At 33.0% G+C, this 21,832-nt stretch overlaps 2 protein-coding genes across 5 annotated transcripts in view; both read left to right on the top strand.

Annotated features, from left to right (window-relative positions):
- The window catches only part of LOC111045081 (GATA zinc finger domain-containing protein 7-like), a 137,414-nt gene extending 130,839 nt beyond the window's left edge, over positions 1–6,575 (top strand). For 3 of the 4 annotated variants that reach the window (XM_039432164.1, XM_039432162.1, XM_039432163.1), the window contains one exon: positions 430–6,574. In XM_039432164.1, the coding sequence (XP_039288098.1) occupies positions 430–4,737 (4,308 nt within the window). In that variant the 3' untranslated portion in view covers positions 4,738–6,574. Of the gene's footprint in view, positions 1–429 lie in introns of all 4 variants that reach the window. The other variant, XM_039432161.1, reaches the window with a different exon arrangement.
- A 1,235-nt stretch (positions 6,576–7,810) lies between these two features.
- On the top strand, positions 7,811–21,248 carry LOC111060085 (unconventional myosin-VIIa). Its single transcript, XM_039432160.1, has 17 exons — positions 7,811–8,017; positions 9,161–9,274; positions 10,187–10,333; positions 11,318–11,502; positions 11,694–11,824; positions 12,430–12,686; positions 13,477–13,636; positions 14,573–14,703; positions 15,218–15,402; positions 15,509–15,722; positions 15,855–15,990; positions 16,732–16,991; positions 18,177–18,329; positions 18,523–18,713; positions 19,062–19,236; positions 20,547–20,606; positions 21,114–21,248. The coding sequence occupies exons 1-17, from the start codon at positions 7,985–7,987 to the stop codon at positions 21,231–21,233; spliced, it is 2,652 nt and encodes an 883-aa protein (XP_039288094.1). The 5' UTR covers positions 7,811–7,984; the 3' UTR covers positions 21,234–21,248.
- The last annotated feature ends 584 nt before the right edge of the window (positions 21,249–21,832 follow it).

Genomic DNA, 21,832 nt, shown 5'->3' with positions numbered 1-21,832 from the left:
CTTTGTCTTTTTTCTTTAATATGAATAAAAATATAAATCTCAGTACCGTTTTAAAGTTATTTTGTCACAACATGTAAAATGTTTTTGAATGTCCGAAACATGTTAAGACAAAATAATTTTAGAAGGGTACTGAGATTTATATTTTTATTTATAAAACTGTCTCTATATGAACTATAATTGTACTGTAGAAGAAGAAGAAGAAATATTTATTGCCAAAATCATTAAACAAACTTCACAAATGTGAAAAATATAAAAATTTTCATATACAATACATTACAAAAACTTAAAATTAAAATATTTTCCATTTAAAAATCGATTATAATATTATCATTGGCGTTACCAGCAAAACTAAGTAGTTTGAGCGATGGCAACGAGTAATCAGTCGGCTATAATCAACTTATTGAAACGTTGTTTGTTTTTGTTGTGTAGGTGTTCCACATCTGTGACGGCGGGCGCAAGATCTCGTTCCTGTGTCCGAACGGCACAATCTTCCGGCAGTCGCACCTCATCTGCGACTGGTGGTTCCGGGTCGACTGCGGCAAGTCGGTCGAGCAGTACGCCGAGAGTGCCGAACAGCTGGCAGCCGATCAGCAGGTGTACAAGGCACGCGCAGCCGCCATCACGCGCGCCATGCAGCGCGGAGCAGCACTCACCGCCAGTCAGGAGTTGGAGCGAACAGCGGCTCCGTCCTCCACCGTCGATTACCTCCCCAACGGACAGAAACGTAAAACCTCTTCATCATCGGTATCCTCCTCATCATTCTCCAGTGCACAGGTACAAGATGACAGTCCTGACTCCTTTGAGCAACAACTCAACAAACGTCGCCAACGACCACCATCCACCAAATCCTATAAATCCTCGGAAAAAGAGCGACAGATCCCCGCCGAAACCGCGTCGTTCGCCAGTGGCCGCAACAGCCAGCAGTACTTCCAACACGTCTACTACCGCACCACCAGCCCCTCACCCCTCTCATCCTCGGGCAAATCCTATATCGAATTAGACAGGAACCGCAACAACATTGTTGTACCCTCACCTTCACCCTCATCAACCACCCAGGTCTCAAGGAAGATGCCTCACAGAGGTAACATCAAATCAACAGCCAGCACTTCCAGCCCTATTTTCACTGTCAAAGTACGGCCTAGCAAGAACTTCTCCTATGTTGAACTGCATCGCACAAACCTAACAACCACCACTGATCGTGCTGATAAGAAGAGTGGCGTACTCCAAGCTGTTGAGTTCTCTCCAAACAACAATAATAATGTCAACCCGACTGTGGTATCACAATATAAGAATGTAAACAACCCATCGGTAGTATCACATACTAATGTGAACCCCACAGTAGTATCACAATATAGTAATGTGAACAACCCTTCAGTAGTACCACATAATATAAACAACCCTTCAGTAGTACCACATAATGTTAACAACCCTTCAGTAGTACCACATAATGTGAACAACCCATCTGTAGTATCACATAATGTGAACAATCCATCACATCCAGTAACTATGATATCTGAAATCAGTGGAGTAACAGTTACTCCCAACAGTCAGTCAGGCACCTCTACAACTACAACCACTACTAGTTCATCTGTGTCAGGTAGTTCGAATAATAATTTGAGGGGGTCAGACAGCGCACATTTTGTGACAGTTAGCCCTCCATTCAGTACCGCTTCGCCGTTTTTCAGTGCCAGCTCTTATTCGCCCGAATTAGACCAGGTGTACTTCACCACTGCTAAACCGGCCTTCTATGATTCTAATATCGATCTGTTCAATTTTAATGTTGGTCAAACTGTGAACCCTAATCCACCCACGGTCTTTTATAACAATGAAGTTACAACTCCTGAAACAGATGTAGGTACTCAGAACTATTTTGTGTACAACAGTAATGCGATTAGGGGCAAAAATTTGAAGGATAAGGAGAAGCTTGAGATTAGTCCCGAAACTGTGAACTCTCTCCAACATATTGCTGATAGTTTGAGTACTGGAAACAAGACTAACCACTTGTCTGATGATGCAGGAGCCAAAGCTTTACATTCACTCGCCTTGTACTTCGCCTCATCCAACTCAGATACAGGTAGTGGAAGCAGTTCTGGTAGTTCGTCCCTAGAAGACAAATCACAACAAAAATTGAACAAACCGTCGGTGTCTGAGATTTTTCTGCGTGCTCACTCGGGAAGCCCCGATGCTGAGTTGGAGATCGATGATAGACAATCGACTGAAATAATTGATGTTGATGACAAGGAGTTGCCGTCAGTGTTGACGAAAACTACTAAAGATTCTTATGCCTATTTGTTTCCAGAGATTGCAAATAAAACTGATGATTCTAATAGCACAGATGTTGATCCTAGTTCAAGGGAAGGGAAGAACCAGAAACTGAAGGAAGTAGATGTGAATGTAAATGTTGAAAATACGGTAAAGGAACAAAAAAGTAACGATTTGGAGTTAGAACAGAGTAGGGGTATTGTGCAGCCTATGCCCAGTGCAACTCCCACAGTTGCAAACAAGCAGGATTTACATTTGAGAGATTCTACGGATCTGAGAGAACTGGCACAAGTATTCAGTCGGGCGTTGTCGGCATATTTGGAAGACCCAGATACGTTTAGGAGGGTGTTGTCTGAAGTGAGGCCCACCGAACCCACCCCAGCTGATGGTACTATGCCACCTGATGAATCCGGTGATGAAGTGTTGGACTTTTCAGATGTGAAATCGGTTAACAACAATGCATACCAAGTCCCTGCCACAACTCCAGAACCAGAAGTGTTGACAACTGTTTCCCCAACACAGGACAACTTTTTCAGTATTTCTGACATTAACAACCTGGCTCACCAAGATAACTCATCACCCGAACCTTCAATCCACCTTGCAGCGCCCCCTGTCTCACAGCGGTTCAACTATTTCACAACTCCCAGCTCCTCATCTATTGCAAATAACATAAATAACTTCCTTGGCATTGACAACAATCGTTCCTACATTGAATCGCCAGATTACTACACACATGAGTCGTTCGACAACTATTTCCCTGAGTTTCCAACCGCTGGAGGTGTGAACGACCCAAGTCGTCCCAGGTATGGAGGCTTCCATAACAATTCGAAAGTTGAAAGCACAACCGCTTACTCACCATATGGTGCCGGTGTGCCTCATAATTTGACAGGTCAACCTCTGACTGGTGCACCATTCAATGGCAACAGGCTTCAAACTCAACCTCAACCAGAACCTACTACTTTGTATCCAACTTTACAAACAAGCATTAATATACACACCATCCCTGAACATTTAAATGTTGTCCCTGCTTATGATGTCAACACTCTGTTAACTAGTAACAACAACAACAACAACAACAATGTTCAATCATCTACCAACACACCTGTTCCTGCAGCATCAAGTACTGTCAAATACCAGGTGGATGATTTTGAACACAACCCAGATCATGACAAACTATTCATAGCATCCAACAGTCAATCGTTAGTTTCTCGTGATAACTATTTACGCTACCTCAATAGCAAGTATGTAGATAACCGAGTAACAGAGGGAAATAGTTTGAAAGATGCGTATAGAACTGTGGCTCCTGTATACAGTTATGGTGAGAAGATGGTGCAGAAACCAAGTGTGAAAGACAGTGTACAGAATAATGTACCAGTGTATAAGTCACAGGATAATAGACCAGTGTATAAAACACAAGATTCAGCTCCCATATATAAATCACAAGATACTGCTCCAGTATATAAATCACAAGATTCTGCTCCAGTTTATAATTCGCAAGATGCTGGATCTTTGTATAAATCGGTGAATTTGGGTAATGGGGTGACTTTGGAGAAAACTAAACAAGAGCAACAAGAGAAGGGGAGTACTAGCAAAGTAACATGGACAGTGTCACCGATAATCGACACCCCAGAACCTATAAGAGCTGTGGACCACTCACCAACCCACGCTCCAATCATCAGGTCTTCTACCAGTGATTTACTGCCCACAACTTACCATCCTTCAACAAGTCAACCCTTTGAAGGTATCCCACCACGCAACTACCAGAGACCTAGCTGGAAATGGGAGTCTGACGCTCTTAGAGTTGAGAATTTGAAACAGCAGTCGTCATCATCAACACCTTCCTATTCACCGACTGTAGGGTCCAAGGATCAGGACTTCTTCACTCCAACGCCCATGCCGTCTGTAGGTGATTATTCGTCCGCGGCCTCCACGCTTGTCCCCAGTATGTTGGCAATAGTTAGTAACGCTCCTAACTTTGAGAAGAAAGCTGAAGAGATGTTCGGGAATTTGAACGAGACAGCTGCCAATACTCTGATGGAAATCATGGACAAGGCTGAATCGAATATGACGATTAGGAGGCTGGTGTTGTTGCTGGTAGCTGATAGAAGTGGCAGGGAGAATAAGACTGTCCAGGAGTCACGGTCTCAGCTGATCCAAGCTCTACTAAGAAACCCTGGTAAGAAAGATTCAGGTGAAGATAATGCTTACAGGAAAGATGTATGGGGATCGAAGAGTGGGGGTATCAGCTCAACTTCCTCACCAACCACCACATTCTCCACCACCACTACAACCACAACCACACAAAGACCGTCCACGTCGTGGCCGACGAGAAATCAAAACAGTAAATCACTGCGAGGCACTGACGCGGCTACAGCAAATAGGGGAAGTATACGAGAGAATTTCCCCACGGAACCCGATAGTAGAGCCGTTGAACTATTAAAATCGTTGTATACATTAGCTGCAAGGTGGGGATAGTATTTTACAAGTCTTGTGAATTACTTTGATGAAATAATTGGAAGCTAGCCTTCCAAATGTACTGCAGCATTGATCAAAGACTTGTGAACTGAGTCATTTTTGTCAGTAGTGGTACAGCCATAATCTAATTACTTCTTATTGCCTCAACAAGCTGAAACGATGAAAAATTGGCTTTCAAGAATGTTAATTCCCAAAGTTTTCGAAATTTTATTATTTATACTTTTAAAAAATGACTTGAATTGTGTTATTATGGAAAAACATTATTAATATGTTTAAAAACACCATAACAAGAAACTTTTCACTAAAAGAGGATGCTTGGACGAAAAACTTGAGGATAGTAGAATGTTAATCTTTGAATGTTCACTTTAATTTCTCTGTTTCAAGACTTTTTAAACCGTCTTATAAGGAAATGAATCCTATGTAACAATAAGGCAGAATTGAACTGTACCCTATAGTATTCACATATTATTACGAATTTATTATCAATCACATCTTATACTACTTAATTTTATATTATGTTACCATACCAAGAAACTATTTGGCAGATGACATCATCATTTAATCCAACATACTTATGTATTAGCTCTGATAGCTCAGTATTATCAGTTACATTTTTCTATCATGTTACTCTCTAAGAGTGCAGATATTCCATTTTGTTGAATTTGTAAATATTATAAGCCTATAATATGAATATTGATTTTGGGTAATGAATTGATTGATCTTGAGGGTTGAAAACCACTGATGAAAATTCCTTGTCTCCTATTATCATCTTCTATGACAAAATGTGTTACCTATATTTTTACTTTAGTTATAATTTCCGACTATGGTGGAAAATGCGACATTTATACAATGTAAGCTCTCTTATTAGAGGGACTGTGAACTAACAAAAATCTAAAAATGCAAATTACAATACTCTCTACTGTTATTAGATTGGATTATTTATATAAAATGCAATTGAATATTTTTATATGTTTATCATACTTCAGACTCTGTATACTTTATTGAAAATCTTGCAACTTACTATATTATGGTATTTATATTGTTTGATGGAAAACCTACTTTGTACATAGATTCAATCAATATTTTTTTATCGTAATTTATTAATCTTGTTGCAATATTACCTCCCAGGCGAGCTATTGTACTGAACACTTTGAGCTCAGAATTCTAAATTGATATTTTTTTAAATAAAATTAGTTAAGCTATATTTTTCAGAATCACTAGGATAAGTTTTCATCAGTTTAGTAATCAACGTTTTACCACAATAGTCTCCAGAAACAAGAATGCTTCTTCAAGTAGTAATTACAAATCAACAGCTCAATGTAAGCAAACTTTATTTCCAAACCTATACCATACCATACCATGATAATATTGTGAGGTTTTGTAAGTTGTGTGAATGAGTGTGTATATCTGTGAGAGTTTTATTTTTTATTTTGAAAGTGTATAGGAATAAATGAGAATAATAATTCTTTAAAATGTAAAAAAATAATGAATCATGATAGTTTCATGTACAGTGCATAATGTGAATTATGTTTTGTTTTGCATTATAAAGTTGATCGCTCAAAACTGGTTATTGAAATATTTTTCTAAAAAATTTGTAAAGTGCTGAAAACGTTTAATAGTAATACATCATTTTGACAATTCAAGAAAATTCAGTTTTATACAAAGATACAAAATGTGTAATTAAAATACATAAATATATGATGATTGAATAACATCAGCCATAATAAGGATAATTTTAAACAATTATTTATATGTACATAACGTTTATCCAGTTGTAACTATTTAAACAATTTTTAGAAATAAATAGTTATCTTTAATAAGCTTGTTGTTTTTCTTTAACCTTTGAACACAGATTTGTTTCCTATATATTGCCGTAGGTATAGCTACAGGTGGTCCATCGGTGTGCTCAGATTAGAAACTGAAGCTGATTTGGAATTAATTCTGTAGTACACAGAGATAGAGTTTCTATTCCACATAAAAACATCAAGTAGATAAGTTTTCAATTTTAATTTTCTATGGAAGTAATAAACGTCTCTCTTTCCATACCACACATAATATTGCTCATCCATTTTACTAAACATGAGGAACTGCACGTTATTAATTCGTTTTTAACTATTTTTGACGACACTACAGTCTAATTTTTGAATAATAGTTATTAAAAACTATTACTCACGTGTGGAAGGCTTTCGGATTTTTTAAATTATTCTAAAATTAGACTGTAGTGTCGTCAAAATAGTTAAAAACATAATATTTCTTTGTAGGTATTGATTCTTTTTATATAAGATGTAGTTGTAAAGTTGATGGGTGTAGAAAGCAGTTTTATATCAAAAAGTATTTTCCATTCAATAGATAAGTTGTGAAGAAGACTCAAATATGATTATTGTAGTATTGTAGGAGATAAATACTGTAGTCGATACGAATTCCACTGATGGGAACACTGACTTTATTAATATACCTGCAAATAATGATTGTTCTACTTTAATAATGCAAAAGTCAATAGATATAATTTCCAAATTGGAATTCTTTTTAACTTGCATAAAATGTGAGAATTTCCTGTAATTGAAAAGTCCGTTCAGTGTTCAGTAATTCAAAAACATCGTACGTATACAAACGTTAAGAGCTTCAACTAGCACTTTTCTTGAATATAGTTTGAATACTCAGTAACTTGCACATTATTAATTAGTACAGTAATTAATTTTGAGAATCAGTATTTAACTTCAATCACATTTATTTCATAACAATCATCGGTACTCAATAGTACAAAATACTCAGTAGTCTAATTTCATTGAAAGTACTGCTGTTCGACAACAACCTAAAAAAATTATCAAACCACCAAATTACCTTGAATCGAGTGATGTCACATTTTGTCTCACATTGAAAAATTCATGACTAGAATTGAAGGCAAACATTTTGCACCACTCAACTCTAATCAAGTTGTAGGAACCATAATGAATACTACTCAGGTACTTGAATAAAGTGCTTTCACTGATAATGATATCTTTTGAATGAGTTACCTACCTAGTTGTTAAGATTGGGAAAATCAATTTCTGAAAACTGAGTAAAATAACAGTTCTGATCTGGTTTTGAAATGTGTACGGTACGGTACGGTACTTGTTTCTGATAAAAGTGGAAGTTCATTTGCTGAGCATCATGGACATGTGGAGAGAGCATTGATCACATCAAATGATGCTTCTCCGTTCAGCAATAGTATGCAGTGTTATTAATAGTTTATGAAACAGTTTATAAAATGGTGAAACAATACACTACAACATACCCAGTGGTGAGTTTGCAATCCAGTATAAGGTATATATGACATATCCAGTATTATTTTTCATTCTCTGTTTCAGACTTGTATTCCCTAAATTTTTTCATGACGTGCTGTATGAATTTTAAGCTTAAAACTGTTGACAATTATCTATGAACAACTAGAACAATATAAAAAGTGAAGGTAATTCTATTAATCAACTACTTAAAAGTTGAATTTAAGTAGAAATTGTGTGTAAATCACAGAAAATGATAATAATGAACCTTAGTCGATTTTATACAATTGATATACGGAGTGTCCCACGCAAGGTGTGACAACCGAAGGCCATAGATTCTATAGTGAGGTCCACGTTATAATGGCAGTGGATAAAGATAGAAGAATAGCGATGCCGATTCTCTGCATTAATTAATCATATTTCTATACTATCAAAAACATAATTGGCATCGTTGTGGACCTAGAAAAGGATAGTACCACCGGTTATGTCGAATGATAGAACAAGGATAGCAGAACCAAAGTTGATCAAATACTGTCATTATAACGTGGACCTCACTATAGAAGAAATTTGCAACAAACAATGACTAGTGAAATTTTCTTATATCGATCTTAGTTTTTGAAATATGTCGATTTTTCGATATTTTTGTAAAACGTCATTTAACTAAAGAGCTATCACTGGAAATCGTTTTCTAAGGATATTGGAAAGAGGAAGAAATTTCCAATGAGATTCATATAACTTGTTCCATTGACGATTTTGAAAATTTTATGAGCGCTCAGAGTTGAAAAAGGTAGCCTACATTCATAGATTTCAAAGCCAAATTTCAAATAGTTTGAACGCTCGTAAAAAGTTAATAAACGTAAAACAAAGGAACAAATTTTAAGAATCTTATTGGACATTTCTTCCCCTCCCCAAACATATCCTTAGAATTAGATTTTGACTGATAGTTTTCTAGTTATTAATGTTTTTCAAAAATATAGAAAAATCTATAGATTTCGAAAACTAAGGTCGATATAAGAAAAGTTTACTGTACATATTTTGTTGCAAATTTCATTTGAAGTATAAAATGGACTACGGTTGTTACACCTTTATGGGACACTGTGTATTTGGGTAAATTTTGAAGTACCTATTGAAACTTCCATAATGTGGAAAACGTCTTCTTCTAGGGATGTCACGTCTGGGTCAAGTCAATAACAGACAATGTACTTGATGTACCGAAAGCATGCAAAATATTATCAGTCACAAATAAACAGTTGAGAGTGATTGACGACGATGATAAGGTAAGAATTTAAATAATAAAGCCTAGAGATGATTCATAAAGTAATGCCAGTTCAAAAAAACCATCAGTGTAGTAAATAAAATGGACTGACAAGTAGTATATTAGTAAAAATTCAATGTATACTATAAAAATCATCAAAGAAACATGAGAATTGACAAATAATATACAGTCTCAAAGAAATCTTAATGATGAACAATAATTGTAATTTATTCAAATTAAATTATTAGAGAGACTACCAAACACAATGAAACTTTTGAATCAGAACAGCATATAAGGCTAGGCGCACACCAGTTAGAAAAGACAAGACAAGACTTGATCAGACACGTTCTGTCACAATAGTTCACATTGTAGCTTATGACGCAACTCACACTGATTAGTCATTGCAATTAGACATGTCTTCATATGCAACTATGTGAAGTATTGTGACTAGTCTTGTCTTGACTAACCGGTGTATGCCCAGCCTTAAAGACACAAAACCTCCTTTAAGGTATTCCTAAACTCAAGGTTAATTTGAGTAGGTTACCGATAGTTATAATTATAAGTATATTTAGTGTTCGTTTTTATTGTTAGCCTATATATTACCGTATGCTTGTTTAAATTAAATTCAAACGAGCTTGCTGGCTCTCATAACAATCAAGCTTTTTGTCAAGAGACCATTTGAACTGGGAATGAATTTATCCATCTCATAATAAATTGAACATTTTAAATTAATTTATGATGATAATAAATTGATTGGTATTACCAGTATACTCATTTGAAGGCAATCCATCTTAAAAAAAAAAAAACATTCATTTAGGCTATAAGGCTACTATGATCGATCACTTAGTAGATCAAATTGGCCGATAAGATTTCTGTAAATCGCTTTATTATTTTTATCAATTTATTTTCATACTATTAAATTATTATTCATCAGGAGTTCTGGATCAGCAAATCGTCAGTTATCAAAGAACTGCACCCATCCTCCCTACAACCGCTCGACAATATGGTTGCTTTAGGAGACCAAGAAGAGTATTCTATTTTAAGAAATCTTCACATAAGGTTCAAGAAAAACCTCATCTACGTAAGTTATTATTTGTAAAAAATGCTATAATACAGTTATCTATCATACTGCAATTAAGATCTTTTTTCTTTAGGGCTACTTTTAATATAAATAAAACATTAATCTCAGTACCCTTTTAAATTATTTTTATCACAACATGTTTCGGACATTAATGGCATTTTCAAGTCATTTATTGTCCGATTAATGTCCGAAACATGTTGTGATAAAATAATTTAAAAAGGTACGGTACTTAGATTGATGTTTTATTTATGAAATTAAGATTCTCATAGTAGATAATTTTGACATTGATCACTAGATTTGCCTGAAATTATTTCAGATAAAGTTAGTTGCAAAAGTAATGATAAGGAATTTATTTATCAATGACAATAATATATGGGCATTTTACCGCGTACAGAGCAGAGAGTACCGCGTTTAATTTCTGCTACTACGAAATGCTCCATGCTAGAGTCTACATTACTTGAAGAAGTTGTGACTAAGGATCGTAATCGAATTTCACCAATATTGACTTCGAGAACGTTTTTCTTTAAATGTCTGAACTTGAAGCTATTGAATTACTCCTATATAATGGAAGCAGGAGTTGCTCGAAAATTGATTACGGTGCCTATCATTGTAAAGCCTATTATAAGAAGTTCATTGGTAGATGGTGTTTAATTACTTATGACGGTCTCATCAACCGAATAATGTATTTTCAATTTCTTTTGCAACAATATTATTATAAAAAAGCTTGCTAAACACTACATTTAGTGAGTTACTGAAAGTATGGTACATGGAATAGGCCTATATAAAAAATATTCTATGCTATAAAATGTAACAATGTAAATACTAAATACTATCTCGTAAAATGTTAATAATAAATACTACAATATGTGAATACTACAATGTAAATACGCAGATTGAACTGAAATTGACTACTGTATTTGGATTACGGTGTAATTTAATTATTTATTTGAATGTATAATCATACAATTTAATTTCTCTTGACAGACCTATGTTGGAAAAATGCTGGTTGCTGTCAACCCTTACAAGGCACTGTCAATATATGATGAGATATACGTGACAAAATACAGACACCATAACTTGGAAGAGCTTCCTGCTCACATTTATGCAATCAGCAATGATTGTTTGAAGACAATGAGATCACACTCAAAAAGTCAATGTATTGTTATAAGGTGAGATTATTAAATTACAGATAAATTTTAAATCAATACAAACTGTTGAAATAGAATTACGGTATTGAAAATTATTAATTATTATTATTTACTAGTAAGAAGATTACTTAATCCATAAATTTGTAAAAATGTCGATGAAATATTCTTTCTTACCTTACTGCATGATAACTCTTGTCTTATTTTTTAAACAGTGGAGAAAGTGGAGCTGGAAAAACGGAAAGTACAAAATTCATAGTGAAGTTTCTAACATCTTCAAGCAAAGGAAGATCGCAAGTCAATAAAATTGAAGATCAACTCGTGAAGGCAAATCCTCTACTGGAGGGTGAGTCAAGAATTATGATAATAAATTTCAAAATAATTGATAAACCTTACGCATTACAAAAATACTGTCTATTTCCACTTACAGAAGAAATCCCAAGAAAAAGAGACAATCAAAAAGGTGTTGAATAGCTTTACTTTGAAAAGAGGAGCAATAAAACGCATATTTCTCACTTTTCATTTTCAGAATACAGGTCCAACTCTGTCCAAGTTGCAATAAACTCATTAAGAATTATCATTATGATTTGGAGTTGAAAAATAATCTCAATAATATACGTTAATTTAAAAAGTTAACACTGACTACTCACTACTCAAACTTATACAGTAACTCATCTGATTAGTGTCAACTAGCATTGAAGATTTTAAAAGTTGAATTTCAAGAACAAGTTTTTTTAACTGTTTAGTTGGGATATTCATTTTATTCGTAGCTATGCTCTTATTCTATAAAATACTATATGAAGACTTATCAAAACTAAATAATATACATACTGTTGGTAGATTATTTATATTTTATACATTTCCAGATTCAACAGAACTCAAATTTATCTGATAATCTCATTAAATTTTATATTAATTCAATATAAGAATTTCATTGTCCAACAATTCCAGCATTTGGTAACGCGTCCACGACCTACAACGACAATTCTTCCCGTTTTGGAAAATTTGTGGTGATGAGCTATGATGAAGCGGGCGTACTTAGTAAAGCTCATATCCAGCATTACCTGCTTGAAAAGTCGAGAGTAACTCAGGTGAAGCCCAGTGAACGCAACTACCATATATTCTACCAGCTTCTGAATGGACTTGATGAAAACGAACAAAAACAGTTGGAGCTGTCATCATCCACGAAATACAATTTCCTGAATCAAGTGAGTGCCTGAAAAGATGAGAATATTAAATTTACGATTTACTTTTTTGATCTAAGAAACAATGTATCTATTTAATATTGTGAATGAATACATTATTGCTGCTCGCATTCTTATATATAGATCAATGAATCATCTTGTGAATTATAATTTAATATTAAAGTTCAATATATCTTCTTTGTTTTGTTTCTCTCCCTCAATTAACGTACTTCTGTTTACTTAACTTAGTTTTGTTCTAATTTCTAATATTAAAAATTCTCATTTCTGAAGAACAACATTTGTATCATAGATTTGTGGTAAATAAGGTTGTTTTGTGTCAATAACTGTAAACCTCTTTGAGCTGTATTTCATGTAGCCTAATGTATTTCCAATAAATTAATTATACTATTGTATATTTATCATGCTGGGTGGCACATACCAAAATTTATTTTCTCTCTAGATATGCGTTACCAGCATTTTAAAAGAAGGTATAATAGTAATAGATCAAGATAGGGATGAACTTGATAGGGCTGTTGTTTGTTCAATCCAGTATTGATGTAGGGAAGGTTGATTTGAATTTATTGAAATCAATTTTTCTAAGAAATATATTCAAATAATTAATTTATTCTCATGTTTGGAATTCACTTGAAACTGTGTATCGAGTCTGTGAGCTTCAACAACTTTTCATTTGTCTAATGCACAATAACATGTCTAGAAATCGGACATTCACTAGCCGAAATCTTGCTGAAATTGCATTTATTTTTTCCTTCAATAATCTTGCTGAAATTCCCATTTTTTTTTTTTTTAATTGCAGACATTAGATTCACGTCAGAGGTTGAAAAAGGATGATTTGAAAGTGACAGAAGATGCAATGAAAACTTTGGAGTTTACCAAACAAGATCGGTGGAATATATACAAAACTCTAGCAATCATTCTTCATTTGGGGAATATAGCATACAGTTCCAAGGAGATAGGTGAGACGAATCAATGACCTGTCAAATGGGAGTAACATCAATGATTGATGTTATGTAGCGTAGTGGTAGTGAGTGTTAAATAAATGGATGAAATCAGAGTAACACTTTTAACTTTTTATAAATTTGATTCAATTTCAAATCAAATTAATCAATTTATGTAATTAATATATACTAAGTAATAACTGTAATTCATAAATAATGTGTTTGAAAAAAATATTATTCAAATTTTTTCATGGTAGTAATAAAACTATTTCTTCGGAAAGTTCAGGGCTATTACAATACCTTTGTTTATTACTATTGTTCCAAGAAATATTGATGATCTACGAATCAGTTTTAAAAATAACCGTAGGTAAAGTGTTACTATATTAATAATGTAAATAATAATTTTGGTTTACCTTTACGGAATCGTATATTATAATGAATTGAGTTCCATAAGATTCAAATAATGTAGACCTAGATAACAAATGAACTGTTGAAAAAATTCAAATGTTTAGACAAATTTTATACCGTAAAAAATTGTGAAAATCAAATGAGGAATTATCAACCACTATTTGCAGTTACAAAAAATTATGACAGTTTCTCATACTGTATATGATTTATTCATTTTGGCAAAAAGTTACAATATTAATTATTAATAAAAATACAACTAATGTACCTAATGAATATTTTGTTGCATATAATTTTGTAAAGGATAAGGTATTATTATACAACTAAATATTGTATTAAAGTCTCGTTTCTGTTTAGGGCTACTTGTAATATAAATAGAAATACAAATCTCAGTATCCTTTTTAAATTATTTCATCACATAAAATTTTTGATTCAATAATTTAAAAGGGGTACTGAGATTTGTATTTCTATTTATATTTATTGTATTGAAGGTATTATACAACTAAGTATTATTAAATAACTAAATTGTAATGAATTGTATTGTTGCAGATAATTTGGAAAACACAGAAGTTAAAGATGACACCAGTTTGGAAAGTGCGTACAAACTTCTACAAGTAGATAAAACAATACTGTACGATACCCTCAGCAGGAAAACTCTTAGCATTCACGGCAAGAAAACAGCAAGTATATCTTACCTTTGAAATAGTTGCGCTGAAAATATTCTTACATTTCAATCGTTGAATATCAACATTTCATTAATTTCATTTCTCAACATATCTTGCATATCTTACATACTCATTTATTTCTTTAAATTTTATTAAAAATCTTTCTAGTGAATATTTGATCTAATTACTTGAAAAAACTGACGGCTAGTTGTGGATTAGCGCGTTCGTTCTTCTCAGGTCATTAAAGCTTAAATGCCAACATGAAAATAATAATTCACTGTTTTAACAGATTCCTTGATAAAAATAAAATGTTCCTGTCGTGTGAATGCTGGTGCTAGCATTTCAATAGGTGGTTATCTGACTGATCAGCTATCTGGATCTGAATCAACAATTTTGTAGGATAGGTGCTGATCAAGATTAAAATTAATCCTGGTTTTGGTGCGACCAAAATCAATATAAGTCTATTGAGTTTGGTTGATGCTTCATAAATTCTGTTAAGAATTATTATCTTTTATGATTTAATTTTCAGGTCTCACCTGTAACTAAAATCCAGGCAAAAATGACTAAAGATGGATTCTCCAAGACTTTATATGAGAGACTTTTTAAATTCATAATCGATAAAATAAATTCAACTCTATCAAATATATCCGTGAAGACAGAGCTCTCAATTGGGATTCTAGATATCTATGGATTCGAAGATGTCGGAATCAATAGGTAAATATTCAATACAACTTCATCCATCAAATGTACCGTCACATAGGCCTATTGTCACGTTTTTCTTTTCTTGTATGTTTATATTGTAATAATTTATTTTTTCTAGTTTTGAGCAACTGTGCATCAACTACACCAACGAATGTCTTCAGCAGTTTTTCCTCGCTCATATTTTCAAACTGGAAGAGCAAGAGCATATAAAGGAAGGAGTGAAATGGACTCCCATCCAGTATGAGGACAATGAAAACGTACTCAACCTTATTGGAGGAGTGCATCCGAATTGCTTGTTGAAATTAATCGACGAACAAGCCAATTTAATGACGGTAAGTTTTATGCATACTACGGTTCTAACTGTTGAACTGTTGTATTGAAACTGTTTTGGGCTTTAGTCTGCGGTTCTTTTCTAGAAGTAGGTGGTGTAAATCTGAATGATTGAATAAATAAATAAATTTCAGGGATCTGATGAAACGTTTCTGTTGAAAGCAGCCAAAGCTCACTCAAAGAGTGCAGCATTTGTTGATTCACTCGGAGGCTCAAACCTCTCCTTTGGAGTGTTGCATTTCGCAGGAGTTGTCTTCTATGAAGTTAATGGTAAATTATTATATTTCTTAATTTTTTCAAATAGCCTAGCATTTTGTTCATGTTTATTGCCATTTTTTTCATACTTCAATCAAATCATCGAGTAGCATAGTCAAGCTGTTATTGAAAATAATTTCAACTTAGCTGATGTTAATTTTATGCATTGCATGAATATATTTATTTTATTATAATATTTATTCATTTATTTGTGGATACAATATCTGAATTGCACATAAATATTACTCTCAAAACTCAGTTAAAAAAATTCTTCTGTGATTATATGATTGTAAAGAAATGAGATATCGCATTTATTCAAATGCTAATTAATTTATAGTAATGTCATGGCTTAGTTTAGATCACCTCTATCTATAGTAGGCTATGGTAATGTTCATTTGTATTTTCGTTCAACACTATTAAAGCTGCGTTTACACCAATATAAATTCTATTAGAATTAAAATAACTTATCATACACATGATGAACATATGTGTTTGTCAAGTTCCGTTCAATCTAATAGAATCTATAAGGATTAAGCTATTAACATTTTGCTAATAACTTTGGTGTAAACGCAGCTTTATACGATGTTGATAATCCATCATTTTTTCTATTGTTGATTGATTATAATACTCAATATCATAGAATTGGAAAATTAATTTACTTACTGTTTCTAGACATGCCAACTCTATATTCTTTCTCTACTAAACTTTTAAGTTGATCAGTTATCACATTTCATCTGTTTCCCTTCTATTTCTCAGGATTTCTTGAGAAAAATCGAAATCCATTAAGCAGTAACTGGCTTCAACTGATTTCCTCATCTAAAAACAATTTCATCAAAGATCTTTTCAAGGAAGATCAGGCAGCAAATAATAATCTGTCAAAGTCGAAGCATGTTGCCAAATTGAAAACGGTCGCCGGTCAGTATCAACGGTCTTTGGATTCACTGATGACGTCACTGAAGGCTAGCGAGCCTTACTTCATTCGTTGTATCAAGCCTAATAATCACAAAAAATCTGACGTAAGTCATTTTCAATAAGTCTGCAGCTCATCAACTGTTCATACTCCTGACACAATACAATAAAATCATTTCTTGAAAATAAGTTACCGTAGGCCTACTCATTAAATCAATAATTACAATAATTGAATTATTCTCTATGATTACTAGTACAATAATTTCAATAACTTTGGATTTTTCAAATAACATTCTAATACGGTACGGTAAGTATTTATATTCTTGAAATACTAAGGCCCGGTTGCACAACAGCCGGTTAAATTTTAACCATGATTAATTTCACGAGAACCAATCAGAGAAGGAGTTTTTGATAAGACGGCTTCTCTGATTGGCTCTCGTGGAATCAATCACGGTTGAAATTTAACCGGTTGTTATGCAACCGGCACTTAATTGACATATTAAAGTGGAAATAATACTTTTCCGAACAATTGTACGTTTTCAGATAAATTCACTAAATAAATTGGAACTGGAAACTTAACTTTTCAATCGCAACCATTTTTAGACTCAATTTAATCTCATCAGGAAATCATTAAAAAATGCTTAATCTCTTGATACGGGTATATGTTTTTTCTCATTTCACACAATAGGCCTATGACAATGAATCTTATAAAGTACCGTAAATGACAATACGATTTAAGTTATAATTTTTCAAATTCAAATCTATTCAAAAACGAAAACACAGAATAAGTAACAGGCTACTAGTTGTGGTGAGCTAAAATAGGATGGATTACTAGGATTTTCAACTACTGTATGGTTAACTAAGTACTATAGGAAATCCTTCGATACTCTTGAGAGAGTATAAAAGGCATCATGAATTATTATTAAACCATCGATAGATAGATGGATTAATAATAGCGTTCACTGCCCGCCTAAACAAGTAAACAGGGGGATCAGCAACTTGACAAAAAATCTAAATGGTCGAACAAAAAAGACACAGCACACAGTTACAAATACAAGTCACAGGAAATGAAAGCATTTTACAATTCATGTGGAATAATGTTGAATGTACTCTTCCTTTACAAGTGTAGAAAACAACTTGGAGAAATCTTTTTAAGAAGTTCATATTTCTCTTTTAGGTAGGTACTTCTATTATAAGCTAGTATATGCTTAATATTTTACATTAGGTAAAGTTAGTTCATTTTATATTTCCATTATTTCTTTTAATCTCATAATTATATTCCTCTTTTACAGCTGTTTGTCGATTCTCTTTGTTGCCTACAACTGCGATACGCCGGTCTCATGGCTACCACAAAGATAAGGAAGAATGGATACCAAATACGCTATAAATATGAAGAATTTGCTGAGAAATACAGATACATTATTGACCTGCAATCCAAAATTTCAGTAAGAATTATAATCTTCCTGTGTTCAATTTTAGGGCCAATTCATGGTAAAGCATTTTTATTCTTGAATGCTTTAAAACTTTTATCGCATTTTTTCAATACAAGGACTCTTGTATTGAATCGTTTTGAGCAAGGATAACTTGTACAGAATCTGAGTAGGTATCAACTAAATCTGACAACTTAATGTGTTTCAGAAAAGCTGTCGAAAAGTGGCCGAAGATATTTGTTTGAAAGTATTGTCTGGTTCTGATTACCAATTTGGAAAGAGTAAAATCTTTTTAAAATGTGAACACGAAGCCAGTTTGGATCGAGCGAAGAACAAAGTGCTGTGGAAGAGCATTGTAACCATTCAGAAAAACTGGAGAATGTTTGCCGAGAAGAAAAGGTATCTGAAATCCATATGAGCTTTCACGTTCAACTCAAATTTGAAAAATCTATATAAAATTGTACTACGTGTATAGAAAATGATAATTCTATAAAGATTTATACAACTGTATTGTATAGTGGGAAAATCGATACGAGTAAAACTAGTTGTCTTTATGGTACAGTACATAATATATATTTTAAAGGCTTCTCTGCATTTCTAATTGAAAAACCAATAATATTGATGTCTGTATTTTATGATGTACTACATATGCTATCACATTATCTTAGTTCAACCATTATATTTTTTCACAGCATCATAGTTCAATACCTGTGTTTATTCTAAGTACTTTTCTTCCACTTGCTTCAGGTTCAATGAATTGAGAAGGTCAGCCGTAATAATACAGAGTAATTGGAGAGCAAAGAAAGAACGTCGAAGATATTTAGCATTGCTAAGCGGAGTCTTGCGTCTTCAAGCATGTATCAAATCGAAAATTCTATTTGAAACCTTCCGTTCCCGACGAGATTTCGTTATTAGGTTACAGGTGGGTGAAGTTTACAATATCAATAGAATGCGTCTATTCCTCAATGGTATGAAACTAAATTTAAAAATAGGGTGGGGTGGCAGGTATAATTAATAAGAGTTTGCATATTCAATAAAATCATTCATCAATCTGAAGAATGTCTGAATCAAATTATTCTTCTACTATAATACGGTAATTCATAATTATTATAATTCAAACTCTTTATTCGAAACCTGTATAAGAAAAAGGTTGCAAAATTTCCTGTAAATTTCAAAATGGAACGAACCACTGTTGTATTATGAACTCTGTAATCTTTAATGATTGAACGAGCGTTAGTGAGTTCTCACGTTTGACTTACTGAAGGCTAAAGTCGTTGTCCGTCTATTTGTATGTTCGACAGTAACTTTTAGAAAGAGTTGATCAATCAGCTTCAAATTATTAACACGTATTCTTCAAACCTTTTTACAGGTCAAGTTCGTTGGACAACAAAATTGACCCACTCCTTCGTCCTTTTTCAGGATATGAAAATAACATTAGAAGTGCTTAAGAAAAAAATGTGTTGTGATTTAGTCAGCTGAAGAATTCGTTGCATGCAATTACCACGGTTTTCCATTCATTCATTCATGCTATCATTCGAGGCTATTTGGGAATATCACACAGACACTCCTTCATGCGCTGACACATGATTTCAGCTGGTTAATATACAAATAATTTACAACTTTTACATCAACAAACTGTACTGGTTGAGATATCAATGTGCTATTTCGCCATTCATTTTCTCTTGGAACTCTGTATCGAAATCATGTATCACATGACCACTTTATCATTAAAAAAAATGAGTTTGGATTCATATGAGGGACAAAAATGTTGAAGCGACAGAGTAATTTATTTCTCATTTCAAATAGGATCCCCAATGGAACCTACCGTGAAATTATTCTTGTAAAAGAAATATTTATCTGTACCTATCCATAATTTTCACTAACCGTATATAATTGAAAGTTGCGGGTTTCAAATATTACAATACAGCAGTTCATGAGCAAGTTCTCCAACCCAGGGGGTCACTATTAAATAGTATATTTTTTATAGATTGTCCAATATTCACCTACTTTACACTAATATTAGATTATTATCTTCCATTATAGTAGCCTCTTCAACTATAAAGCTATATATTTATAAAAAGTAATAAATCTCTTTTTTCTGGTATATTAAAGTATATTTTTTTCAAAGGTATTTTGTTAGTATAAATATTATTTTGACTATTTTTTCGTGTCTTGAGACTACTTATACTGTACAGTTAACGTCTCGATTAACGAAAACAACTATTATTACAGGCAAGATGCAAAGGTTTCATGGAAAGGAAGAAAGTGAAAGAAATGCTTGACCTTCGAAAGGTGAGATTAAACTCATAAATTTCTTGATTCCTAGGTACTTCAACAGTACATTTATATTTAACAAATTTCTGTGTGAATATTGACCATCATTCCCTGTTATATAAAAATTAAGTACTAAAAGATATACAACATTCGTCTTCAATAACCTGAAAATGTGTTAAAAAATTCATTATAATTCAATGTATAACGCGTTGACTTCAAAATTAATAATGTTTTTGAAAACATTAGAATATATTGCAATGGATAAAATTTATGGACTCAGGGCTACTTTCTAGTATTTAAAAATAAAATGATAGTACCCTTTGTATTCTTATTCTATTATATTATTAATTTCAAAGGGTACCGTTACTATAATTCTATTTTATAAATGCAATGGATAAATTTAATACTGTGTATCATAATAATTATTGAGTATTTGTTCATTTGGTAGAATTCTCCCATTTTGGTCCTGTAGTGCACCTACGTTTAAAAAATTGTTATTGGTAACGAATATTATTTTGTCAACAGAAAGATGATGTAACTACAATGGTGCCGGGAGATGACATTGATGCTTGGATCACATCAGTGTTTAACGCAGCTATTCAGGATGATGAAGATATCAAAGAGGTTTACACGCATCGATTATAACCCTGTCTTTCTGACGAAAAACTTATTTTCTTTCAATTTTTATAATAATTCACATTAAAAAATACGAATCATATTTATTTTAATAGCTTAAAAAATTGAATTAGGCCTACATCAAGATTGAAAACTACTTAGTAGTAATAAATATAAGTTAGTAACTTATATACTATTTATGTGTTTCATTTTTGTATTATATTACCGTATGTTAAGCATACCTGTAGTATTATTTCTATTCTAGTTTGTAATTGTAATTCTTGGCTGAAAGTTTGTGTTGAAATTAAGCTGATTTGTGTCATCAAGCTAAAATGTATATTTGTTGTTAATAAATATGTTGTTTGAATAAATATTTACTTTTCACTTAATTAAATGTAGTAATATTTAACACTACTGTAACACTTAATATTATAGAATATGAAAATGATCATTATTTTATTATAGTCCATAACATGAATGTTGCCTACCGTACAAGTGTGGGTTGGATAAAATGACTTTTGCAAGTTGTACCTTAATTGAGCAGTTTTCAATTTATTGGTGGAAACTGGTTGATCATGTAGATATACCATGTAATGTGTTTTCTTATCCACTGATTTCGAAATCTCATT

Source organism: Nilaparvata lugens, chromosome 7 (genome assembly GCF_014356525.2).
Source record: "Nilaparvata lugens isolate BPH chromosome 7, ASM1435652v1, whole genome shotgun sequence".
Classification (NCBI taxonomy): domain Eukaryota; kingdom Metazoa; phylum Arthropoda; class Insecta; order Hemiptera; family Delphacidae; genus Nilaparvata; species Nilaparvata lugens.
Note: the sequence above shows the minus strand (reverse complement) of the source record. Positions and strands in the feature narration are given on the sequence as shown.